Source organism: Arvicanthis niloticus, chromosome 21 (genome assembly GCF_011762505.2).
Source record: "Arvicanthis niloticus isolate mArvNil1 chromosome 21, mArvNil1.pat.X, whole genome shotgun sequence".
Taxonomy (NCBI): domain Eukaryota; kingdom Metazoa; phylum Chordata; class Mammalia; order Rodentia; family Muridae; genus Arvicanthis; species Arvicanthis niloticus.
This window is the reverse complement of record NC_047678.1, coordinates 31936208-31963861: the sequence shown is the minus strand read 5'-3', so window position 1 is coordinate 31963861 and position 27654 is coordinate 31936208. Positions and strand designations below refer to the sequence as shown.

The window sequence follows — 27654 nt, the reverse complement described above, 5'->3', positions numbered from 1 at the left end:
TAGGAATAGAATGCCTAGACCCAGCCCTTTTTTAACTTTTTTAACTGATTTGGGACGGTTAACCTATGAGTTAAGGGACTATAGCAAATTCATGGCTTTGAGTTTATTGTTAGGGTGTTTTCCATATTTTATTTAGAAATAGCTGAGAGGAGTGAACAGACAACAGTCCAGGTTACCTTACATGGATAGTTGGTTTTCAAAACATCAGAAGTCCATAGAACTGACGCTACATATATTTATATATTAATGTTCATATTGATTAGAGACCTGTCTGCTCCTGACAGCTTCCTGTCGTGGATTCTAAGAAGAAATTGAGCATCCTTGGAGTTACTCCAGTTGTGTGGTAACAGCCACTAGGCAAGAATTGCCTCTCTCCATCTACAGACAAATTACTGTCCAGAAAAGGACACACATGCAGAATAGTTGACTGATTATATCTGCCTAGACAGAGTAATCAGTCCTTAATAATCCTGCATCACCAAGGTCTGTCAGATGATTCTGGGCCAGAAAGCTGAAGATTTGATGCTCCAACGTTCGGTAGTATAGGGGCTTTTCAGGTGTTCAGAGGTCTCTATAAATTGGCTAAGTTTTAGAAGCTATGCTTTGTGCTTCCCACAATTATAGTTAACTCAGTCATTCTGGATTTCTGATGGGGTTGAAAACTTATAGCTATTTACAGTAAGAGAAAAGACTTGAGTGGATGGTCGTCAGCTGACATTCATCCTAAAGCCAGGTTCAGAACTAAATGTTTTAGTTAGGATAGATGACAGAGGTGCTGGTTAGTCAACAAAAGGATGGACGGGGTATTAGGACTATCTTGTACCTCACTGGTACAAATTGGCATAATTATGCTCTAATTGTATTTTGAGAGAAAAGTTTCATTTTAACAGGAAGGGTGATGTGTAGGAGGAGTACTGAGAGGAAGAAAAGGAGTAAGAAGAGGAGAAGAAGAAGGAGAGGAGAAGCTAGGTGATGAAAGAGAGAAAGAGGGGGGAGACAGGGAGGCAGATATTCATGTATCTCCACCAGACAAAGATAGTTATTATATCTAGGTTGGTCAGTGGGTTACACCTCTGATTGAACAATTCCAAACTTATAATGCTTATAATTAACATTATTTTAAAACAATGTATAAATGCAAAAAGGAAAAGGGGACATGGGATAGGGGTTTTCTAAGGGGTGGGGGAATGGGGAAAGGGGATGGCATCTGAAGTGTAAATAAAATATCTAATAAAAAATAAAAAAATTAAAAAAAAAAAAAAAGAAAGAAAGTTGTCTTAGTTACAGCTTTACTGCTGTGAAGAGACACCATGATCAAGGCAACTCTTATAAAGGACAAGATGTAACTGGGGCTGGCTTACAGCTTCAGAGGTTCAGTCCATTATCATCAAGGCAGGAGCATGTCAGAGCCCAGGTGGGCATGGTGCAGGAGAAGCTGAGAGTTCTACATCTCCACCTGAAGACCACTAGGAGAAGACTGACTCCCACGTGGTTAAGAGGAGGGTCTGTCTCAAAGCCCACCCCTACAATGACACACTTCTTCCAACAAGGCCACACCTCCTAATAGTTCGGCTCCCTGGGCTAAGCATATTCAAACCACAAGTGTGGTTCTGCTTTTAGTCTTGTTGAAAGAGGGTCTCTCATTCTGCCCTATTATGTACTTCAGGCTAGGAGGCCCTCAAGCTTCCAGGCAATTCTCCTACCTCCTGCTTCCATCTGATTGCAGATATGAGAGGATTACAGATGTGTGCTACCACATCTAGCTCTGTATAATCTCCAGGACCTGCACCTGTCAGGCTTGTGAGACAAGTGCACTGACCATTGAACCCTCCCCACGTCCACCTTCAACTGTGAAACAAACACTTTAGTAATTTTAATTTTTATCTAAAGGTATGTGAGTTATTTAAATACTTAAGGCCACTATAAAGGACTATTTTTTTCATTTTTTAAAATATCTTTTTCAGCCAAAAATATCTGGCTTCTACTATTAAGTAATTGTATAGCCAGTTTTTGATAACTTTTCTTTATTTCAATACTGTCCTACTTAGTTTTAGTTAATGTTGCTTCAAATACTATTCTACAAAATTTGACTTCTTCACTAAAATGCTTGCTAAATAAGCATGAAGCCCAGAGTTCAATCACACAGAACGCACATTAAAAAGCTGTGCATACCTATAATCCCAGCACTGAGTACATGGAGAGACAGGAGGGTCCCTGGGGCTTGCTGGCTACCTGTCTAGATAAACTGCCAGCTCCAGCTCCAATGAGAGAGCCTGTCTCAAAAATATTAGGCAGAAGAGTGACAGGGTGCGGAGGGCAAAAGCCCTGATGGGCAAGCCTATGATGTCAGTCTGAGTCCAGACCCCATGGGTAAAGAAAAGAAATGACTTCTGAATGCTGTCACCTGACCTCCACCAGCACACTGTGGCTGGCATACACACACACACACACACACACACACACACACACACACACACAATCAAATAAAAAAGGAGCAAAAAGCAATTAAAGAAGACACTCCATATCAACCCCTGGCCTCCACATTTTTACACATAGACACATTATAAAAAAATAATTCTTAAAAGGGTGTGGTGATACAACTTCGAGTTTACCATGGGAGTGGGGACAGTATAAAGTCAGTAGAATCAGAAGTTCAAGGTCTACATAGGGACTCTGAGGCCAGGCTAGGCTACATGAGGAAGAAACTTTTAAATGCCAACAACAAAAAAGTTCAAATTAAAATAGCAAGGGGATATTACTGCCATCTTGCCTGATTGAAAAGGTTTTTAATAGTTGTATATACACTTGCTTGCTCTCTCTCTAAGTTATATATATATATATATATATATATATATACACACACACACATATATATATATACATAAAAGTTCACCCTTGTAGAGTATATAATGTAGTGCTTTTAGTATAATCACAGAATTGTTCAATCATCATTATTACCAAAATCCAGAAGGTTCCATTATCATCTCAATAAAGAAACCCATATACCTGAGCAGTTACTCCCTAATGCTCCTAGCTCTGGTATCACAATCCACCAACTTCTATGGATTTGCCTATGCTAATATTTCCTATAGATAAAATCACAATTAAAATATTATTTATCAAAACCTAAGCGCAAATCTGCAGCTACACTAAGAATCTGAAACACAGGTAGAGCCTCAGGAAGGCCCTGGCTGAGAGCTCTTCTAAACATCAACTACACAGAAGATGCTGCAGAGATTCAGAAAGCATCAAATCTTCCTTCCTCTTGCCCCTCCTTTCCCCTGTTATCAGCAAACTGAAACAAAAACTTCCTAGAAGCTGTTAGTATCTAAAGGATGAAACACAAAAGTTCCAGCATAGCCCAGCATAGCCCAGGATGCAGCGTGGTTGTTGCTGAGCTTGCCTAGCATGCACAACGCCCTGGGATCCAGCCCCAGCATCACACAAGCCACATATGGTAACACACTCTTGTAACCCCACCAATGGGAGGCGGAGACAGGAGGGTCAGACGGCATCCTTTGCTATATAGGGAGTTCAAGGCCAGCCTGGGCTTCATGAGACCCTCTCTCAAAAACAACAACAATAGATACATAGATAAATGGATGGATGGATAGACAGACAGACAGACAGACAGACAGTCAAACAAATATCAACAACAATGTTTCAAAAGGCAATCTTGGATTGAAAATCTGAACAAACACCCTTAAGGGCAGTTTCTGAGAGCTACATTTACCCAAATGTACATTTACTGAGCTACAAAGCTCAGTGAGTTGTATCACTGTTCTCAGACCTCCAAGATTCTAAGCAGATGCAAAGCACATAACTAGTAAAAAATTAATTTCAGATGAATTCTCAGAAAATCAAATCAGAAGGGATACAAATCTAAGTACATTTTACTAAGACAGATGATGTGAAAGGCCAGGCATTATGTCTTGTTCCCAGCAAATACCCCACAGCTAGCTGACAAGCAAATGTCTGCTCCATCACCACCACCACCCACCCCCCCAGCATCTATGAACATCATTTGTACACTTTAGCACACACCTCTCTGGCGATGTTACTCAAAGCTTCATCTTCTGCAGAAAATCGATCCTTCACTGGTGTTCTTTTCCTTCCAGAACCAGGAGTCCCCATCTTGTTTTTTTAAATAAATGTTTAACTCTGAAAATGAGTTTACTTGTGTTCAGCACTGAAATAAACAAAAACAGTAAGTTAGGATGTTTTCATCTCGGAGTCTTAAGGCTTAAACATGCAACTTAACACTGCAATTCTATTTCTTCTCAAAGAAATCAGTGAGCGAATTCCTTTCCCCACTACCAAATTATTTCAGTGCATTTTAGAGTATTTAAATTTATGTCAATTGCCAACTTACTAATGTCACTAAGCTATTCACAATAACCTATGAGAATGTTATCTTAGCTCAGAAAACTGTAATCAAAATGTAATTATACCTAACAATATAAAATTAATATGGCTTTTTCTAAAATCTATTTCCAGTCAAGAAAGATGTTTCATAAAAGTCATTCAGTCTGACGTTACAGACTGCATGAACGCATGACTATATGCAGAATGCATGGCAAGCTGCATACAGCCCCTTCTTCTGAATACACTGGTGAAAAACAGCTCATGTAACCCAGCATCCAGTAAGTCTACATATTTTTCCTAATTTTAATAAGAGAAACTGGAGACATTTCATTACAATATGACACACCAAGATCCCCCGAGTTAGTTTGCCCCATTAGAACAGGGCATGTTAAAAATACAAGTGACTTTCATGTACTTGAATTCACTTGACTCAAGACAACTGAGCAAAACCACCACACCAGAAGTGTTCTCCCAGCGACAGGCCAGGCCAGTCCTATCTTTTCTGACTTCTCGTTGCCTTGAGCTGACCTCCATATTTTTAGAAGATTTGAGTAACTGACTAAATGTATTCCATGTACCACCACATGTATGGCTGGAACCAAGGCGGACAGAAGAGGGCATTCATTTCCCAGAACTAGCTCCAGACTGTTGTGAGCCACCATGTAGGTGCTGGAAACTGAACTACCCTGGGTCCTCAGAAAGAGCAGAAAGAGCTCTTAACTGCTGAGACATCTCTCCAGTCCCAAACTGGCTTATATTTGTCGATAAAAGCAGATGCCAGGACTAGTGGCACCCACTTCTAATGCCAGCACTGGAGATACAGAGGCAAATAAGTTCCTCTGAGTTTCAGGCCAGTCAGAGCCACACAGTGAGACCCTTTCTCAAAATAAATAAATAAATAAAACCAAATAATTAAGACTACTATAGCAAATTTATCTAGATAATCACATTTGAATATAAGCAAACAAATTTTCCGGTCTGAAAGAAACAGCTGATAAATTATTTCTAAGTACAGATTAGTTGCCCTAGAGGTCTCCAATCTTTCTCCATGAAGGCTCAAATGAGGCACAATTAATGCAGGCATGTAATAAACTATTAAGTATTCCAGAAATCTTTAAAGTACCTTTAATTACCTCTTTTACTTATGTAACTTATAAAACTGACAAAGGCCACTCCTCATCTTTATTTACAATTTAGACTATGCTGTTTTACAGTCCTGAGGCTGAGCCCAGTGCTGCATGCTAGACACGGCAAGGACTACCTGAATGAGCGACATGCTCAGGCCCCTTTTCTCTCTGTCTCTGGAGATGGGTCCTCACCAGGCTGCCCATCTCCTTAGCACCTGAGGTCATAGGACTCCATTACTGTGTTGGCAATAGTTTTAGGCTCTAGCTAAACAAAGGGAGCCTTAGGTTATCTTCGTCAGTGCACACAGGTAAGAGCAAAAGTCAAGTCAAGACTTTTTGTTGACTCAAGGAATGATTTGTAAAAAATTAAAATATTTTTAACTATAATCATTTTATTATGAGAAACATTTGTATAATGAAAAGAGAAATCTGTAAGGTATTTTATGATATTTGAAGCCTCCTTCCAAGGATGTAGAGGAATACCTGAGTTTGGGGATGGTTTGGGGCCTTGTAGTTTTCAGTCTCCTTAGCAGAAGGCAGTCAGTCTACACAAAAACAGAACTAAAGAAACTATTCAACAGCACACTTAACATCTGTGCATTTATCTCCTAAATAAATCTTGCCTCAAAAGAAAAAAAGATTTCTATACAATTTTGAAACTCAGTTAATGATGTACACACGAAAATGTGTAGTGTTTGAGTGTACCAGCATCTGCTACTAATGTCTGCAACAGCGAAGAGCAAGCGAGGAATCCCGACACTGGGCTCACTGCACTCAGTTACAGCTATCAACTATTTCAACTTGTCTGTATAGTCTAAAACTGCTGTATTGTTTAAAAGTTTTTAATAGTATATTTGGGGAAAATAATGGTTGAGAAATATGAATGACTAGCTCAACAAAAGGCATGGGAATTAGAAATTATGCTTTTTTGGAATTATACTTTTTAATCATTTGATTTGAAGAGGGAAAAAAAGTAAAGGTAATTTCATACAAATAGTTACATATTAACTTTAAAAAACCATTGGCAAAAAGAATTGGTTCAAGACATCAATCCTACCAACATGCTATTCTATAAACAAACAGTAATTGCAATTTTTGTAATAATCAGTTATCAACTGTAGAAAACCCAAAGTGAGATTAACACGAGTAAGTCATATGCAAAATACATAGAAATAAAAAGTACATCAAGAAACTTTTTTTTTTTTTTTTTTTTTTTTTTTGGTTTTTCGAGACAGGGTTTCTCTGTGTAGCCCTGGCTGTCCTGGAACTCACTCTGTAGACCAGGCTGGACTCAAACTCAGAAATCCACCTGCCTCTGCCTCCCGAGTGCTGGGATTAAAGGCGTGCGCCACCACCACCCAGCATCAAGAAACTTTAAAAAGGTACAAAAGATTTCAAAATGTAGCTGGGCCTGGTAGCACACCAGCCTTCAAGTTCAAGCGTTATGGGTACAGAGTGAGAGCCTGTCTCCAAAAGAAGAAAGAAAGAAAGAAAGAAAGAAAGAAAGAAAGAAAGAAAGAAAGAAAGAAAGAAAGAAAGAAAGAAAGAGAACGAGCAAGCCAGGCAGTGGTGGCACATGCCTTTAATCCCAGCACTTGGGAGGCAGAGACGGGAGGATTTCTGAGTTCGAGGCCAGCCTGGTCTACAGAGTGAGTTCTAGGACAGCCAGGACTACACAGAGAAACCCTGTCTCCAAAAACCAAAAACCAAAAAAAAAAAAAAGAAAGAAAGAAAGAAAGAGTATATGAGCCAAAGCCCAGGACGGCACAGAATAAGAAAAGGAGAAGACTGAGTATAACCTCATCCTCTAAAGAACATGAGCACCTAATGGTTTTGCTAGGCTCACACTGTATGAAGCATAATGCCTGCACTCTACAGGGTTAGCCTGAGAACTGTAAAAATGACTTTTAAAGTCTTGTGGTCTGAACATACACTATTCTCTATACCCAACATACAGATAATCTGTCCACTTCCTCTCCTCATAAGATGGCATGCCAATGGTCACATTTCCTTCCTTGCCAACATGCTGTTCTATAAATGAACAGTAATGGCAATTTTTATAATAATTGGTTATCAACTGTAGAAAACCCAAACTTGATGTACTTTTACCAACAAATGCACTCTCTGAACCCTGACAGAAAACTACTTTCTAGTGTTGTGCAAATGACCTTCTTTCTCTATGCCTCTATGCCTGCTGAAGTATCTCAGAGGATGAAATGATGGAAAAAATTATAGTATTAAAGACGGAGACTTAAAAATAAAATAAACGAAAACAAGAAAAGGTCTAGGAAGACAATTCATGGGGTCAGAGTCTTTAGTGTGCAAGCATGAGGACATGAGTTCAAATCCCTAGCATCCTGTTAAAAATAAGTGGGCATGGCTTTGTGCCTGTAACCTTAGCACTACAGGAGGTGACAAGAGCCAGCCTGGGGTTTGCTGGCTGCCACCCTAGCAGGTTCAGCAAGAGACCATGCTTCAGAGAAATAAGATGAAGAATAAGAGAAGGGCACCCCAGGCATCCTCCTCCTGTGCATTACTCCACACACATGTGCATTACTACACACATACACACATACACACACACACACACACACACTAATAATAATAAGTTACAAATAAGTGAAATTGAACCACATAACCAAGTAACAAAGAACATCGCTGAAAGCAAAAACAAGAGAGAAATATATAATTTAATTTTTTATACAATTAATATGGAGGTTTGAAATTAAAGGCTTTTTTTTTAATGTCATGTAACTTTACTTGTTCTATATTTTAGAAATACTTGCTATTTTTAAGGCATGCCTTTAATCCCAGCACTCAGGAAGCAGAAGCAGGCAAACTCTGAGTTTGAGGACAGCCTGGTCTACATTACAAGTTCCATACCAGCCAGGATTACATAGTGAGATGCCCATCTCAAAACAAACAAACAAATAAAAGGAAAACCTACCAAGAATTTGCAAGGCATTTTTTCTAATATCTGTCTATTCACCTTTCTTAAGATTATTTTTATTTGTGTATGTACATACATAAGTGCATGTGCTCCAAACACATGAGTACATGTGCCTGTGGAGGCCAGAGACTCTTTGATCCCCTAATACTGGAGTTACAAGAGGTAGGGAACCTCCTGATGTGAAAGCATCGAGCCAAACGTAGGTCCTCTACAATAGAAGCACACACTCTTAACTGATGAGACACCTCTGCAGTGCCTCCCTCCATCCATCCATCTTTAATGATGTTCTACAAAGGAAGGAAGAAGTATGGGCTGGAGAGATGGCTCAGCAAGGAACAGCACTGGCTACTCTTCCAGAGGACCCAGGTTCATTACCCAGGTCCAATACTCACATGATGGTTCATAAACTTCTGTAATTCCACTCCCAGAAGATCAGATGCCCTTTTCTAGCCTTTGTGCACACTGTATACTCATGGTACCCAGATATACATGCAGGAAGCACACTCATACACATATAAAGATAAAAGTTATTTTAAGGAAGCACTATTTATTTTTCTTTTGTCTCTTCTTTTAGTTGTGTATACAAGAAACCATTGCCTATCCCAAGGCTATATTTACTCCTGCTTCTATGATTCATTAAGTTAATTTCTGAATATGGCATGAGGCAGGGATCCAATTTTATTCTTTTACATGTGAAAATCTACTTGTCTTGGCACCATGTACTGAAAAGACTAGTCTTTCTCTAGGAAATTATCATACCACCCTTATAAAACCCTTATCAGCTGGTAAGCCAGAATGATTCCACGGGTTTAAGTGCTTGCCAAGCGAGCTGGACAACCTGTGTTCAATTCCCAAAACTCATGTAAAGGTGCAGGAGAAGACCAAGTCGCAAGCACTGCCCTCTTACCACCACACCTGCACCTAGCATGCCCACACACTCTACCCATCCATCCACACTAATAATAAAAGTCAACACAATTTTTAATCTCCTAGCTATAAAAGTACAGGCAGATAGTGGGATAAGGAGTTAACCTGGTTCTATTCTATCAATCTATATATTTTTCTTTATACTGTACTACATCAACTTCATTACTGTGGCTTTGTATAATTGTTAAAATTAGAAAAGTGAGTCATCCAACTTTTATCTTGTTCCTTTAAGATTTTTGGCCTGAGAGTCCTGTGCACTTCCATGTAAATTTTAGGAAGTTTGTCATTTTTTTGGAAGAAATAAATGCACCCTGAATTATAAAAGCAATTACAAGGACTCTATAAATCAGTTTGAGGACTACCTTAGCAATATTAAGCCCCAATCCCAAAGTAACGGGATTCTTTCAGTTATTCTGTCCTCCTTATTTTGCCATGCGACATCGTGTTTTCAGTGTGCAGGTCTTGCATTTCTTTATTAAGTGCATTCCTAAGTCACAAGTATCATTTAGAAGCTCAAACAGATAAGAAAATTTCTATAAATTGTTACATGTGACAGAAAATTATCACTGATAACAACAAAAAAAAAGGTTGTGAAGTTAGAATCAAAGAGAAGGAGTCAAGGGAAAGCTCTGAAGTCCACCTGTAGTAGAGCTGAGGGTGGGTAGGTGGGAAACTGTACATTTTCAAACACAGTACAAGCAAGGTATGGTGGCACACAACTATAATCCCAGTACTTGGGAGGCTGAGACAGGGCTGTGGCAACAAGAATGACACCCTTTTAGGTCTCATACAAGTGAGGCCCATTTCTGCTTGGACATCTATGGCCTCCAAGCACACTGGCACTCATATGTACTTTCCAACACAGACACATACATATAATTAATAGTTTTAAACTAAATTAAAAAGATTAATAATGAAGAAAACAAAATTAGGGGCTAGTAAGATGGCTCAGCAGTGAAGAGCACTGGCTTTCTTCCAGAGGTCCTGAGTTCAATTCCTAGCAACTACATGGTAGCTCATGACCTGGTCCTCTTCTAGCATATAGGTGTATATGCAGACAGAGCACTCATACATAAAACAAAACAAAAAATAAATAAATTTAAAAAAACAAAATTACATGAGTAAATATGATTGCTCCAATTTCTTTTTAATCTATAATAAAACAAAACAGAAAATGGAGCAAACTGAGACTAATAGCCTAATGTCACACTGATCAATATCATGTAATAAATGGCTGTTTCAGAAAACGCAAGGGAAACAAAAAAAGGCAAATGTAATATGCCTTTTCAGATGGAAAATGGCATATAAACCAAGCCAGCAAATGTATTAAACTATGCACATATAAAACTGCACAAGACAATACATTCCTATTTTCACCATTAAGTTTTAAATACTGCTGATTAAAGCATCACCTCACAGCTGTACCAGAGCTACTTCCTAGATGAAAAGCATGAACTCGGGCTGGGAAGACAGCTCAAAACCAAGTCCTTGCTGTAAAAGTGTGAGGACAGGAGTCTGGGTTTCCAGCAGCCATGTAAAAGACAAGCTGGGGCAAGCTGGCTAGCTAGACAGGTGATCAGCAAGCTCCAGACTCCCAGACAGACACTGCCTTAACACATAAGACAGAGAATAACAGGGGACACCTGACTGTTTCAGTCTCTAACCTCCACATACATGTACACACACACGAATACCACACATACAAAATACACATACAGAAAGCAACAATAAACTTATAATAACCAACTTTGAAACTATAACAATAAACTGAATAGAGGGGACATCTGGTCTATAAGAACTGCTGACTAAAAATTCTGTACCTTGTTCACAGTTTTGACTGGTTGTGGTGCTAGGCATGGAAGCTACAGCCTTGTATATCTAGGTAAGCACACTATGGCCAAGCTGCCTACCTAGGCCCTTTACCCACACTTTGTGTCACACAGCCAATGCACAGCAAGAGGCACAGTAAATGTGGACGAGTGAGAACTAGTGACCTCACTGAAATCAGCTTTGTGTGCCGTTTATCATAGACAAATTAGAGCCTAAAGGTGTAATTTCTATAATGAGATAGAGAAGTTGAGTAGAAAGACAGCTAGAGGAGTGATGGTACAGAGCTGGAGACCTTGGGTCTTGACCTAGAGCACTAGAGGGATTGTGGAGATCCTCCCTTCAGTTAGTTTGATTTTTTAAATTCCATATTCAAAGTTTAACATATACACATATAATCATAATTTCAAACATAGATTGCTGATGTTTTGATGCCTCTAAAATAAAAAGCTGAAGACCAGAGAGATGGCTTAGTGGGTAGGAACTTGCACCAAGCATGGCGACCTGAGAAGAATGACCGAGACCCACATGATGGAGACAGCCAACTCTTCTACATACGTACATCAGACACAAGAGTACAACAAATAAGCTCACAAATAATGTAAAAAAAAAAAAAAGGAACATCTGAGTTAGATCCAGTTACACAGAAAGAGTAACCACAATCACTTCATTTACTTCCTTAAACTCCAATAAATCCTAAATTTTGAGGCATGGGTGGCAGTCAGAAGCTGTAATTTAAATTAAATATCTAAGATGCATAAAGCTAAGTGGAGAAAGGTTAACTGTGGATAGCCAGCAGTGACTGTTTCAGCATAAGGACCTATAAAGAGTGACTCCAAAAAGAAATAAGCAGTCTGACCTCTACAGAGCTGTGTAGCATCTCTAAGTGGCAGGCATGAGGGGCAGCCTCCCGCCAAAAAAAAATCAACATCACTTTTAAGGTCTCTATATAATATGCAGTTAGACCTCCAAGACTCTATCCACAGCCAAGCCAGAAACAAAGATTACATATTGTAGATATTTCTGTAACATGTCCATTAGAGGTTACACACAAAGACAGAAAACAGACCCTGCTTCCCAAGCCTAGAGGGAGGGAAGTGAAGGCAATGGTTTCTTCTGGAGGTAATGAAAAGGCTCTGGGATCAGACAGTGGTGGTGTTGGCTACACAGCTCTGTAAATGCACTAAGAACCATTGTGAGGACTATCACTTTAAATGGGTAAATGTTGTGATATGTATATTTTACCTCAGTAAAGAAATAAAGGATGGTGGTGCTGCATGCCTTTAGTTCCATCACTCAGGATGCAAAGGCAGGTAGATCTCAGTGAGTTCAAGACCAGTCTGGTCTACAAAGTGAGTTCTGGGACAGTCAGGTCTAGAAAAACCCTGCCCCCCCAAAAAAATTAATTAATAATAACAATAATAGCAATCTCTTAGACAAGTTGGCAAATGAAGTTCAGAAAATCTCACAGAAGAACAAAAAAAAAACAGAAAATAAAGAGTCAAAATTTAAATAAGCACTGGGAGTAGGGTTTGCAATGCTAACATGTGAGAAACTGAGGAGAGAAGAGAGAAGATGAGAGAGAGGCTATTAAAATGTTTTATCAAATCAAAGAGGACAAAAGACCTGAGCACACAAGAAATAACACAAATGAGGAGCATTAGGGGTCCTCAGTGGGATGACTGATATTCCAGGAAAAAACAGGAAGCCATATAATTCAAAAAACCTAACAGGACAGACCACTGTCATTACTAGTCTACCAGTCTTTGGGACATCCCTTTAACCTAAATCCAGTCCAGGTTGTTTAGTTCACCTTGACCCCATCTTGAGTTTTCCTGTAGTCCCTTTCTCTAATGCCTGGAAAAGCTGATCTACTTCACAACAGGGTATTTAACTTTTATCTATCCCTGACAACTAGACCATGATGAACTCTGAGGCAAAACCATACATACATAGTAGTCTGCTTCCCTGACTACCTTTTTTCCAGGTATTTACCAATCCCTTGTAAACATTTCGGCTACAATAAATGACTAGATTATGATGAGCCCTGTGTTTCTCAGAACTCATTAACAAGTTTTCCCAAAAACATACCCACCAAGGGCTCAAGGAAGACTTCCAATTTTACTCTCCGGAGCCTTCATCTAAGTGGGAAAGATGGACTTTCCTTCCACGGCCACTTGGTTGTCTGAAGCCCAACAATATATCACACAAAAAGACACACCATGGCCAAGACTGGTTCCCATTCACCAAACTGCTTCCCTTTTCTGCCTGGACTAAGAATTACATTATGTTCTTATCCTTTCCTGGAGTAAGCACAGTCATTTCATTGCATTCTTGACAATATAATGTGGGCAAGAACAAACAGGGTCCAGGCCTGCTATCAAATGTCCTGAAATCTACCACACTCCCTCTCTTTAGCCTGGCATCTGCCAGGCAGATGCAAAGCACCAGTGAAGCCCTCCAAGGCCCTAAGGGGTAAGAGTCCCTAGAGCTAAACTCTTCGGGTGCTTATGGAACAGATTAAATCTCTGCCGGCTTTCCAGCTTACAGTAGACAAGGATGTAAATGTGAGAAGAAAAAAAAACAAGGCTTGGCTGTATTAAGACTTAGGGACTGTTAAAGTGGCCAACCTGAGTCGTGGATATCACGCAATGGTAGAACACTTGCCAGACATGCAAAAACCCTGGGTTCAGTCTCCAGCACCACAAAAGCAATTAACCTGTTCTGAAACACTCATCAGGTGATACAGGTTTTCAGTTTTTCAAAATGAAACTGCACATTGGGTAGGAATGCATACATACAAGAGTGATGGAAACTTCAGGAGTTGGGACACCACTGATGTATAAAATGTAACTGTGACCAGGTGGAGGACAGGAGGTGCCAGGAAAAGAAATCCTGAGGGACCATCCCAGATATCTGTCATACATAATTTCTTAGATTAGTAGTAAGAATACTGATGTTCACTTTATTCTTTAACCATTTTGTTTTATATTTTTCTATATTCCTTAAACTAGCTGCTACTTATGTTACCTGCTGATAAATACAGTAAAATCTGGAAAAAATGAAAAACTGCTGGAGGATATAGGTGGAAGTGATAGATAAGCAGAAAATTATGCAAATTTTTAATAAAAAGAAAATATAATATACAGCTTAGTAATAAACAGTATCTTATTATAATGTAATCATCAATTATTGACTTCAGAATTGAAATGCTACAAGGAGGTAAAGTAGGAGGTAAAGAAGCAGTGAACGCTGGGGATGATTCATACATTCCATTCCCAGCACATGGGAAGCTAAAGAGGCTCACCATTGGTTAGAGGCCAGCAAGAGCTATATAGTAAATTTAGGACAGCATGAATTAGAGTCAGACCCAGACTGGGGGAGGAAGGGACAATCACAAAGTAACAATCAAACCAACAATAATTCTGAAAACAGTAACATTTAAAAACATATTACAAAATAATTAAACCAAAAGCAATTCTGAAGACAGTAACATTTAAAAACATACATTTCTTTAAACAAAGAAGGTATATTCAATGTATCATTTTGTAACCAGCTATAAGAAACAAATTCTTAGATGGCTCCCTCCGTACCTGAATGTCTTTTCTAGTATTAACACCATTGTGTAAATATCACTGATACATGAGGCCTATGGGTGAGACCTGAGATTTACTTCTAACCAACAAAGAATGGCCAAGGTCACAGGATGGCACTCCTGTGACTGTGTTACATTATGTAAGACTGTGGTGCTAGCTGATTGCTGCATAGATTCCCATGGTGGCTTGATGAAATACAAGAACTGCAAACAACTGCAGGCTGCCCAGGAGCTAGCTGACAGCAGTCTTTAGGAGTAAAGTGATCTCCAGTTGAAGAAGCCTCAGTGCTAAACCACAAGAAAACCAATTCTGGCAACAACCTACATGATTTGGAAGTGGATTTTCCCCCAGTTAAGTCTCCAGGTGAGACTCAGCTGAGTCAACACCTTCAGTATGGCCTCACTCAACACACCGAAGAGGACCCAGCTCAACCAGTCTCAGACTCCTGCCACACAGCAACAGGAGCAATAAAAGACATGCTGTCTTAAACTCCTAAATTTGTATAATTACACACAGTAGTTCCAACCTTTAAATCTTTCAACAACAACAAAACCTAAGCAAAGTTAGAAAATATAAAAACGAATGCAAGCACATGGTGGGGCATACCTTGGAGATGGGAAGGGGAGGAGGGAGTGGAAAGGGAGAGAGATAGAGAGAGGGAGAAAGGCAGAGAGAGGGAGAGAAAAGGAGAAAGAGAGAAAGAGAGAGAAGGAGAGAAGGAGAGAGGGAGAGAAGGAGGGAAAGAGGAAGAAAGGGGGGAGAGAGAGAGAAGGAGAGAAGAAGAGAGATTTGTTTCTAAATATCAACAATCCAAAAGGGAAATTCAAAAAGCAATTCCATTGATGATAGCATTAAAAAGAATAAAATACTTAGGAATAAACTTAACCAAGGAAGCAAAAGATATACATTGCAAATACTGGAAAAGAAAAATTAGGAAAACATAAGTTAATTGAAAGACACCATTCATGTTCACAGAGCGAAAGATAGCACTATTAAAACTGCAAAACTGGTCAAGAGAATCCACAAATTCAGTATAATCCTGTCAAAAGCCCAGTGTGCTGGGTCATTTTAACTGACAACCTGACACACAGGGGAAGACAGTCTTAACTGAGAAACTGCCTAGCTTGGGTTGGCCTGTGGTGTGTCGGTGAGGAGATTACCCGACTCAGTCCACTGCCAGGGGTGGGCCCTGAACTCCATTAGAATGAAGCAAGCTATCAAGCAAGCAGCTCAGCAGCACGGATATATTCATTTCCTACTCTGAACCATAGGTATAATGTGGGCTGTAAGTTCCTGCCTTGACTTCCCCATAATAACGGACTGTGATCTTGAATTTTAAGCCAAATAAACCCTTTCCCCTCGATCCTTCTTGATCTAAAATTTTACTACAAAACTATAATAATTAAAATGGTATGTTACAGGCATAAAGTAGACCCATAGATCAGTTAAATGGCCCATATATAAATTCTCACATGTATGGTCAAATGATTGTCAACAGAGGTATCAAAACCAGCCAGAAGAGAATAGATCATCTTTCCAATAAATAGTAGTACTAGTAAATTCATAACTGAATACAGTCAGACCCTTTAGATTACACAATATACAAAAGTTAACTCAAGGGCTTGAGAGACAGCTTGTGTGTGAAAGGCTAGGCTCATCACCAAAATATCAAAAGTTAACACATGATGCATCAAAACCTAAGTATATGAACTATAAATCTTTGCAAAGAAAACACACAGGAAAATCTTCATGACAGGATTTGACAAACATTTCTTGTCAAATTTGACAAACATTTCTTGTCAAATTTGACAAAATGAAAGTTAATAAAAGAATAGGCAAACTAGATTTCACCAAATTTAAATTCTGTACATCAACACCCACTATAAACAGTAAAAAAGGCAATCTAACAAAGAAAACACTTGTAAATAGGGTTGCTATCTAGGATATATAAGGAACTAAAGCCGGGCGGTGGTGGCGCACGCCTTTAATCCCAGCACTTGGCAGGCGGATTTCTGAGTTCGAGGCCAGCCTGGTCTACAGAGTGAGTTCCAGGACAGCCAGGGCTACACAGAGAAACCCTGTCTCGAAAAACCAAAAAAAATAAAAATAAAAATAAAATAATAATAATAATAATAATAAGGAACTAAAACTCAGTAACAAAAACAAATTAAGGGCCAGTAAGATGGCTCACAGATGAGAAAGTATTTGCCACCAAGCCTGATGATGACCTGAGTTTGATCCCTCAAACCCACATAAACACAAGAGGAAAGAATCTCCACAAAGCTGTTCTCTAACCTCCACATAAATGCTGTGAGCGTATGTACACACACCTAGATTCGGAACCTCACATCGTGCACATGTGCGTGTGCGAGTAATAATATAATTACTGTTTTAAAAGACTGTGAAGCTAGAGATACAGTTAGCACTTAAGAGTACCAGCTGCTCTTCCAGAGAACAGAAGTGTGACTGTCAGCACCCACATGAAGCTAACAACAACCATCTTTAACTCAGCTGCAAGGGTATCTGATGTCATGTGGCCTCCTTCCAAGAGTACTGCATGGACATGGTGCACAGCCGTACATAAGCAAAACATCCATACATATAAAAGAAAATAATTTTTAATTAAGAAATGGGCCAGGTAGGTGGCAGACATCTTTAATCTCAGCACTAGAGAGGCAAAGATAAGGTCAGTATGTTCTACAAAGACAGAAGTGGCTAATAAATGCACAAAAAGATACTACACAATATCACTAGTAATTAGGAAAATACAAACCAAAACCACAATGAGATATTCTTCACAAACTCATTAAGATGGTTTTCATGAGCAAAAACAAAGAAAGAAAATTTATAGAAAAGAGAAAATAACAAGTGTTGGCAGGCAGAGTGTACGTCCACTCTTGAGAGAAACTGAAGTGGTAGAGCCATTGTGGATAACAGCATGGTGATTTTCAAATATTCAGACATAAAATCAGCAGGATCCAGCATTTTCCTTCCTGGTTACGTACACAAAATAACGAACTGGGACTTGAATGCATAGTCATATACCTATGTCCTTGGCAGCATTATTCACAATAACCAAAAGGTAGGAGACCTAAATGGTGATCAACAGAAGTCAAATATACATGCTACAACATGAATGGTTTTGATGGCTTTATGCTAAAAATAAAATAAGTCAAACACGGAGAGCAGATATGTGAGTCCACAGATATGTTTGGCACCTAGAGTAGAGTACTTAAATCATGGAGACCAAGTAGCACAGTGGCTGCCAAAGGCTATAGGGAGTGAGCAGCTACAGTCTGATGGGCAGCTTTCAGTTTAAGATGCTGAAAATCTCCGCAGATGGATGCTTCGGTGGCTGCACCACACTCTGATGCACTGTAATGCCACAGAATTGTACAATTACACACGGTTTAGGGGTTAGGGTGGAGACCAGCGGCAGAGGGTTTATGCAGCATGTGCAAGGCCCTGGACCCAGTCCCCAGCACTCAAAAAAGGGGTAGAGGAGAGACATACATTGCATATATCTTCCACAATAAAAAGAATGGAAAAGGTCAATATGACAATGCTATTTAAGTTTTACCACAATCGAAAAAAATAAATAAATAAAACTAGGTGGATTGCAAGGAATGAATTTGGCAAGACAAGGAGACAATGGCCTCAGTTCCTTAATTGTCCACACAGATAAAGCATTATCCATGACATAGAATCGGGGTGAGTAGAGAGGTCTATTTGAAACTGAAATATTTATCTTTAATCCTACAACTACTAAACCACTTAGCTGGAGTACTTAATTTTTTTTAAAAGGTAACAACACGTGTTTGCTAAATCTATTCAATTTTTATTAAACATAGTTAAACTGTTTAACAGGAAAATAAGTATCTTAACATCTTATTGTTTGTTTAACTTTAACTCCTAGCTGTTAAAATGTTTCTATGTGAAAGTGGGGACTACAGAAAGAATAACTGCCTAAAGAAAACAGCCTAAAAATTCAGTTTTCAAAAGCAATAGACATATCCATTACATCAAAACTAGTTTAAAAAGTGGAGCTCCTATGAAGAAACCCTAAGACATACACAAGGTCCAAAATGAGAGCAATGGAAACTGAGTTTGGGATCGTGTCCTGGTGTTGCAGGGACACGGAGCAGCTCGCTTCTCGGGAAATAAAACACCTTGATATGCACTTAAAGTTTTCTCCCAATTCTTGACCATTCTCAGCCCACCAAGTTCTCTTTTTTGTTTTGTTTTATTGTTCTAGGGAAGAAATCAAGATAATAAGAATAAACCAAATAACAGGGAAAAAAAAATCTATTGCTCACTTCTTACATTAAATCCTAAAGACATCACCATGAAATACTAATGACCCCAAAAGTAAATACCCTGAGGTGATAACCTAAAGTAACACAAACCCAGCAACCATCTGTAGATTCACACCTATAAGGTATAGCTACAAGCTGAATCCTTCAGAAACCCTTGACTGTGGAACAGCTCAGCAGTGAACCAGGAGGTGAACCTTGGTCAGAGGGTGTAACAGTTAAGTTGTTCAACAGCTTTCTAGTCAAAGAAGTGAGATCACCTAGAGAACTTTAAACCTAAGTGCTCACTAAACACAGAAAACACCGACGTTTCCATGCACTACACAGCACAGAGAGACAACTATGTAGTCTGCTAACAATTTCAGAGCCAGAAGGCTTACTTGTTTGCCTTGAGCCTCACAACCAGAATTTGATCCCCAGGAGCCAGACGGTGGGAGACCCAAGTCTTTCAAATTGTCCTCTAACTTACATGCCCAAACCCACATGTGCACAAAATAAAATGAAGAAAATTAAATAAAATATATGATTTCACAACTCTTTCATGGGAGAAATAGAGTAAGAAGATAATTTAGCTGTGTGAATTTCAAACACCCCTGTAAAACAGTCGTATTCCAAGATCCCAGTGGAAAGTGTGAAAGACTCTGAGTTAGACAATTCAACTAGGAATGTGTCCTCCCTACATTCATAACATATTGTTTGTGTGTGTGTGTGTGTGTGTGTGTGTGTGTGTGTGTGTGATTGACACATTGTAACTGGGACAGCCCTGCATTCCTCCTTATGCACATTATCCTAAAAATCCCTCTTTACTTCTCTGCAGTCAAACTCTTTCCAAAAGTAAGCAAATAAATAACAGAAAACAAGACCCTGGATGCTAACACAGAAAACACCTGGTTGCTAGGATATGTAATATAATGTGCTCAGTAAATTGTTAGCCCAAAACTTAGCACCAGTTTTCTGAAGGCTTCCCTTCAAAACTCCCTCTTTTGCAGTTGCCACTTTCCCTAAACCACAGGCCTTCCTGACTTGCAGCAGGGCCAGGCCAGATTACGGTTATGCGGTAGATCCGTCAGGCAAGTTTTGACAGGGCCTCAGAATAGACCCTGGACAGCATCCAGGGAAACTGCCACTCATGATCTTCACCACACTTGAGCTCTCAGTGCTTTCTCTCTGTCTCATTTCAAAAGGACAAAGGCCTGGCCATGAGTCACCTGCAGAACTTCAAATTACATTCTGAACCTCCCTTCTTCTGCTTACCAACTCTTTGCAGGATAAAGTCTAAATCTCTACCTACTTCCTGCTTTGACAAAGGAATCTACCAACAGTGCTCTGGATTGCAAAAGAATTTCTGGCTCTCAGGTTCTATCATTCATTCTACTTAAAGTAGGATGTGGAAGATAAAGAAGAAACTCTGGGTCATTTCTTTCTCTTCTGACTAGTACCAGTTAACTAGTTAACTAGTACTAGTTAACTAAAGTTAAAGTTAACTAGTACTAGTTAACTTTAGCAGGGCAAAAATTAAAGTTATATAAAAGTTGTTTTTTACTATTTTTGTTGGTGGTGGTGGTGGTGGTTTCGTTTAGTTTTTTTGTATGTAACCCTAGAAGGCCTACAAGTGGCTATATGGACCAGCATGGCCCTGAATTCACAGAGATCTGCCTCTGCCTCCCAAGTGCTGGATTAAAGGTGCGTACCACCACACCCAGCTATATAAGTTTTTAATTAACAGAAAACATAAACTCTGAAACAAACCTACAAGATACAGCCATTTTACCAAATATAAGTGCTTTATGTTTGTCAACACCAGTCTTCAACTATAGTATTTTGACATTTACCAATTTAATCATCTACCACTCCAAAATGCTTTAAATTAACTTATAAACCCATTTGCAATTTTGTTTGAGACAGGGTCTTACTACATGCTGTATAGGCCACAGTAGCCTCAAACTCTCAGTCTCTTGGCTTAGCTTCCCAAATGTTGACAACAGGCAGATGTTATAAAGCCCAGTTCACAATACTTTTTCAAATGAAGAGATGGGTAACGAACATAACTTTTTAAATTCTTCCTCCCCCTGTGCCTGAGAAAACATTATCTTCTATCATAAAATAAAGTCAAATAAAACAAGTTTCTCATGTTCACAACCTAAGGACCAACTTCACAGTCATACATTCAAAACTGTACTCTACAGACAGACTTATAAATGGTCAAACACTTGCTTAAAAGTTCTTCTTATAGCGCTGTTTACAAAAGACTAATAATGACCTCATGTTTACTAACATAGAATTAGTAAAACTATGGAAAATGAATAAATCCAGTCTTTTTAAAATGAGATTGGAGTAGGTGCTAATATGGAAACATATCTCAGATACATCACAAGTAAAGGACATTTGTAAACACATGCAACTGTATATGTAACTGAGAACATGAAGGCGGAAAGTACAAGAAAAACCATTAACTATGGTAGCTTGGACTGGGAAATAGGGCTATGGGAAGGTAAAAAGTTTGTGCAGAAAGGAAAGGATTTTTTTTCCTCGAATGACCGTTTCTTTTACATGTTTTATCAATGATTAAAAGGTGCCACTGAGCCCACATCATTAGCTCTCTTTCTATGTACGTCATTTCTTCTCTCTTTCCAGGTGTCCATTTACCTATTTCTTTCCCGATCCCTAGACTGAAGAAGACCATACACAGGTATAGAGCTTCAGTGACTATCCAAGAAATAGCACTCTCACATAATGAACCCAGCTCTACAATTTATAATTTTAGCCTAGTGTGTAATTGCTTTAAGTCTAGACTAATTTACTGTTGACCTGAAGGATCACTTTCATCATTCAGACTCTGCAGAGAGAAAGCAACTACCAAAAAAAAAAAAAAAAAAAAAAAAAAAAAAAAAAAAAAGCTACCAACGGAATGATTGAGTAAGTGCAGCAGACAACACTCCTTGGATAAGGACAGAAGAATTTTATTTCCCTTTAGCTAATCCTCACCAAAACTCCCCCATGCCATAAGGACAATCATCCCCACTCCCCCACCATGTCATCAAATTTGTCCCTTTTCATACAAGGAGGAGGGTAAGCAATTCACAAAGATCTTTATAAGAAATCACTCACTTCTCCATCCTAAATTGATGAAAAAAAAATTTTGTCTTGTGTTGCAAAAGAGAGACACCTTATCAAATATACTTTCTATCTATTTTCCCTTCATTATGGAGATGCTTAAATCCTAACTTAAAAAGATTCCCCTTACGTATTTATGCATCAAGACTATCTCCAATGAAGATTTTCACAAGGGATTTTCCAAAAGGGAATCTCTGTTAACAACGAACAGAATCATCATCCTATCAGCTGGACAGAAATAAAAAGCAACATTAGAGAACACTCTGAATTTAAGTATCGATATCCAAAGAGAGAAAGATGCCAAAAATTTATCCAAAGAATCAAAGAGATGTCTGTCTTAAGCAACACCAATACATTCGGTATTACTTTCCAATTAGTCAATAGGACTTCTAACAGCCAATCAAGGTAAACTAGTCAATTCTAAAAATAAAGCAAAACTTCAACCCAATTCCTTTCAGAACAGAAGTTAGTATAGCCTCATTCGATATCTTTAAGGATAGGATGGCAAAGTGCTTCTTCAGCTTCCCACTCAAAAAGCTATTTTATATCGTACAGATTCTTCTACAGTACAATTTCATACCTTAGTGATGGTAACTTTTCTTTCCACTGACATTTATTTGTTTTCTAAACCCCTTCATTTGTCTTCCCACATCTGGTTAAAAAAAAGGGGGGGGGAGGGAGGATTTAAAATCACAGCAGACCATTTAGTAACTAACAAAGAACTACAAAACAAAACATTATGCAAATTTTAACGTTTTATTTCCATGCCATAGTGCATGACAATAACCACCCAGCAACAAACAGAAGCAAACATTATACATCACTTACTATAAAAAGAGTATAATTATCTAATTAAACGGGCAGAGGGGGACTCTGCTTTCCACTGTTTCAATGTAAAGAGCCAGATCAACGAGTCACAGAGTGTGACCTAACTTCCTACATGAATCACACTTTCCGAAATTCTTACTCGGCATGAGTGTATTAAATACGAGGTCATCGTCTCTCTGTAGTTGTTAAACAGAGCATGATGTTGGTTAAGTAGGGCTAACTCTGCAAGACATTCAAGCCGCGGTAAACTTGGCCAACTAACTTCCTGCAATACTATGCATTCTCCAGTAATTGCAGCTTTTCACACCTACTGGGGAGAAAACGTCAAACACTGATTAAGAATGCATCTGTCCTGGCTGCACCTCTTCTCACTGTGATAACACAACAGGAAGAGCAGTCACTGTTATCCTTACATAGTTTTCAATCAACTTACTGTATAAAAACTGTGGCCAAAATGCTGAGTCACTAAAATGCGAAAATTAAAAGGGACTACAAATACTGAAAATCTGAGATACCTTTAGCCATGTTTCAGCTCGAGGTGGGGGGAAAAAAATACATAAAGCTAACGCTTTAACTTTTCTCCTCTGGGTTCTCTTATGTACCCCTGCTTCCTGCTGGATATCCACAGCAAAGGGAAACCAGGCCTGACTGGAGCTATGAAACTCCACAATGTGGGTGTAAATAACGCCCGGTATTAGTCAAGCATTAACCCTGACCGTCCTGCCCTGAGCCTGGTAAGCGCGCGCTACAGTTCAGATCAAGAAGGAAGCAGGAGAGGGGGAGAAATCTCACTTAAAAAGCGACGCCCTCCACCGGCCTGACACCGTTCCCGGGGCGGCTCCTCTCGGGACAGACTGGGGAAAGAGTCTGAGAGAGTGTGGCGCCGGGAGCAACGGGAGCTGGAGCACCCAGCTGTCCGAAGTGATGCCCGGTCCAAGGGGCGTAACCCCTTCTTCCCCCGCAGGGGGCGGGAGAAGCGGCAGCCGGGGACCCACCAGGCGACCCCAGCCCGGAGCCGCTTCTGGGCAGCGCCTTGAGACAGCCGGGCCCGCCGCCTGCCCTTACCTGCGTGTGGCGCGGGATGAGGCTGCGGCGCCGCCCGGAAGGGCCGGAGCGGCCGCCCGGGAGCGGAGAGAAGGGAGCGGCGGCCACACTCTATCCCCGCACCGTCCACCCCGCGGGCCGCAGGGAGGCAAAAGAAGGGCTCCTCGCGCCGCGGCCGGTCGCGTAGTCACACTCGGGGCGCCCTTCGCGCCGCGGCCGACGCGGCGAACGCGACCCGGGATGAGCCGCAGCCCGAGCGGCGGCTGCAGCTGCGGCGGTGGCGGGGCAGAGGGGCGGGGCCACCGGCCGGCGACCCGCTCACCCGGAAGTAGTTGTGGCGGGCGGCCGGGTAGCGGACGCGCGCGGCTTAGTGGCTACTGGCTGGATCGCGGAGCGCAGGGCTCGCACCAGATGATGGAGCGGGTGACAGGGAGGGCGACGCGCTCGACACGACTGGCTCCAGCCGGGCCTGGTCCCGAGCGTTGGTATCCGAGCGTACTTAGCCAGGTGGCCTCTAAGCGGTCTGGTGGGAGGTTTTGGGTAAGTGAGGCACCTGGCGCGTAGTCTTTGGGAAAGGATATGGAGGGTGGGTGTGGCTGAACGAAATGAAAATACCTGTTTTTAAAGAAACTTCCAGCTGAGGCTGTAGCGCAGTTAATACGGTGCTTACTTAGCATACCTGTAACCCTAGGTGTCGTTCCCAGCATAAAACCTGGTATGATGCTGTACACCGTTGTCCCAGGTACCCTGGAGCCTGTGAAGGAGTTTGAATTATCAGTGAGACCTGTACGCACACCACACACACACCCAAATCGTAGACATGTTCTTCAATCCCAAAGTATCTGTGGAAGCCCCTCAGGTTCAAAGTTCAAGGCACCGGAAGGATCCTGCTCTCAGGGAAACTTGCCTTCTAATTGAATAGATAAACTTGAGCAGATAAACAAGGTAATGACAGATTGTCGTGAACTCAACGGCAAGCAATGATGAGAAAATTTTGAGGGTGAGGCCTCTGGCTGGAGAAGATGGTCAGAGAAGACCTCTGGCAGGAAGTGATAGCTGAGCAGGTATCTGGGGTAAAGGGCACAAAGTGGTCTTGGACACCACCTCCCATCAACAAAAACTGCACCATTTCAGAACCCACGAATAAGTCCACAGATGACATGTTTGGATTTTGTCTGATGGCTTCTAAAAGGACTTTCAGAGCTGCTCACACCCACTGAGATATCAAAGGCTTGATCATCCTTTCATCTTCGCGGGGCTTGCCATATGGGATCAATCCTGGAGGATCAGCGCACAGGGAAAAGTGTGCTGAGAGAAACTGTCTATCTGTCTGTCCACACTTGGCACCAGACAGCAACTTTGGGTGGTGTTCCCCTGGAGCCATGCTCCTTGTTTTTGTTTTTGTTTTTTTTTTTTTTAAAGACATTATTAAATCTCACATAGACCCAGAATTTGCCAGGTCAGCAAAGCTAGCAACCTCTACAGTGCTGAGGTTACAAGCCAGTGTCACCACACCTAGCTCTCTTTCACTGTAAAAATAGGCATTACCATAGTGTTGTGAAGCAGCTTTAGAAGTTCACTGTTACCTCTCCTTCATATTTTGCTACCTATTTGGCAACAGATAACAAAAACGGCTCCATTTATTGAGTCTGTAATAGACGATTTGAGCGTTGTGAAGAATGTTGTAGACTGACACTTTGTCATTGCAAGGAGTCCCTGACTCAGTAACTCAGTAACCCTGAATTACTTCGTAGGCAGTCATTCTCGGCACATTAAGTATTTCTTTCTGCCAAAAATATCTGTTCCCAGATCTTTATGGAATATTCTGACATGTGAATGCCCCAGGTCTGTGTGGGCTGGCTGCTCTGCGGATGTATTAATAGATGAAGGAAAATTTTGCAAATGTTTATAACTGTTTTGGAGAGTGAGATGGCTGGATCCACACTTATTTATTCTTTCCACAGCAAATCTTTCATAGTTTTCTTTGATAATGCCAAGAAGTAAAAATGTTTTCTTTTTTTAAAAGCAAATATTCGTTACTGTTTTTACTTGCCTGAATCAGATACTGTACTTTTTATTTCAACCATCATAATTGGTAAAAAATAGATATATTTTTAATATGAATTTCTCTGATATTAATGACAATAATGTGTTTTTCATGTTTTTTTCTTGTCTTTTCATATTTTTAGATGGAACCATCTTGGCAAAAGCTGTACAATGTTCCTTTATTTAAAACACATATCTGGAAACATTATTAGTTCAAACATTAAAAATAAGCTACTAGGAGTTGTGTGAGCAAGCCAGTCAAAATTTCAGCATGACTGGCATAAGGACTCCTGAGGCTCCAGCCATAACTCTGGAGCTATGGACAGCTGACAGCTCCTGAGGAAATGAGAGTGACTTTTCTTTGTAGACGTGGCTGTACCCCAGTGGGTGGCCTCACACCGTGTACATATGGCCAACAACAACTGGACTCAGGGGCTGGAAAGATGGGCCAGTGGTTAGGAATACAGACTGCTCTTTCCAAGGACCCAAGTTTGATTCCCAGCGCCCACATTGAGTGGTTCACAACTCTCTGTAACTCCAACTCCAGGGAAACCTCCCACTTCTGACCTTGTTTGGGTACCTGCACTCACATGTACACAATTCACAGAGAGACACACACATATATGTAACTAAAACTAATAAAAAATAAACCTTAAAAATAATAATTGGTCAAGACTCTCGATAGTAATTTAAAAAGAGAGCATGAAGTTGAGAGGAAAATGGATTTGAAGGTCTCCAGGGGAAGGTAGAGGGAGGTACATCATGTACATGTATGACAGGGAGATGGTTCGAAGCCTACAGCACTTTCTGTGGCATGAGGACCAGAGCTTGTGTGCCCAGAATCCACACAAATGCCAGGCGCAGGCAGACTTCATTTGTTCCCCTAGCATTAGAAAGCAAAGACAGGATCTCCAGAGCAAGCTGGCCAAGCAGACACGTCATATCCATGAGCTTCCAGTTCAGGTGAGAGACCCTGTCTCGATGAGTACAGTGGTGAGCACCCACACATGTGTGAATACAAATATACATGACTCACACACACAAGGAAAAACATAGGTGCCACTTTGTAAGTCTAATGTTTTGGGCTCTGTGTGTGTTACTTAATGTACCTCAACTGGTATCATCTCACTTACCCATAGTGCATCTTTTAATCTAGATTTTTAGTTTTTGTTTCACACCAAAATGTACCACTTCACTGTAATTCATTTCTGTTTTATTTGATTTGGCTCTTTTTCTTTCTTGAACAAGCAGATGTCAATAAGAAATTTTCCATGGCTCTAACTTCAACATTTCTTTTCTCAGAATCCTGCCTGAGCCAGGTGTTGGTTGTATTAGTTACTTACCTATAACTGTGATAAGCACCAGGACCAAGGCTGCATATGAAAGGAAGGGTTTGTTTGGGATTATGGTTCCAGAGCCACAACATCCCATCATCATCATGGGAAGTGTCAGGTATGGCAGCTGGAGCAGCAAGCTCACATCTTGATCCACAGGCATGAAGCAGAGAGAACAACCTA

The 27654-nt window shown here is 40.3% G+C and overlaps 2 protein-coding genes across 21 annotated transcripts in view; one reads left to right on the top strand and one right to left on the bottom strand.

Moving 5' to 3' along the window:
• The window catches only part of Lrrfip2 (LRR binding FLII interacting protein 2), a 102819-nt gene extending 78563 nt beyond the window's left edge, over window positions 1-24256 (bottom strand). For all 20 annotated transcript variants that reach the window (XM_076917400.1, XM_034483961.2, XM_076917407.1 and 17 more), the window contains exons 1-3: window positions 24113-24256; window positions 22800-22871; window positions 4045-4189 (exon numbers count right to left, since the gene is read on the bottom strand). In XM_076917400.1, the coding sequence (XP_076773515.1) occupies window positions 4045-4134 (90 nt within the window). In that variant the 5' untranslated portion in view covers window positions 4135-4189; window positions 22800-22871; window positions 24113-24256. The remainder of the gene's footprint in view (window positions 1-4044; window positions 4190-22799; window positions 22872-24112) is intronic.
• LOC143435432 (uncharacterized) lies at window positions 23972-27372 on the top strand. The gene is made up of 2 exons (XM_076918105.1): window positions 23972-24631; window positions 26281-27372. Exons 1-2 carry the CDS (start codon window positions 23972-23974, stop codon window positions 26347-26349), a joined length of 729 nt encoding a protein of 242 aa, XP_076774220.1. The 3' UTR covers window positions 26350-27372.
• The last annotated feature ends 282 nt before the right edge of the window (window positions 27373-27654 follow it).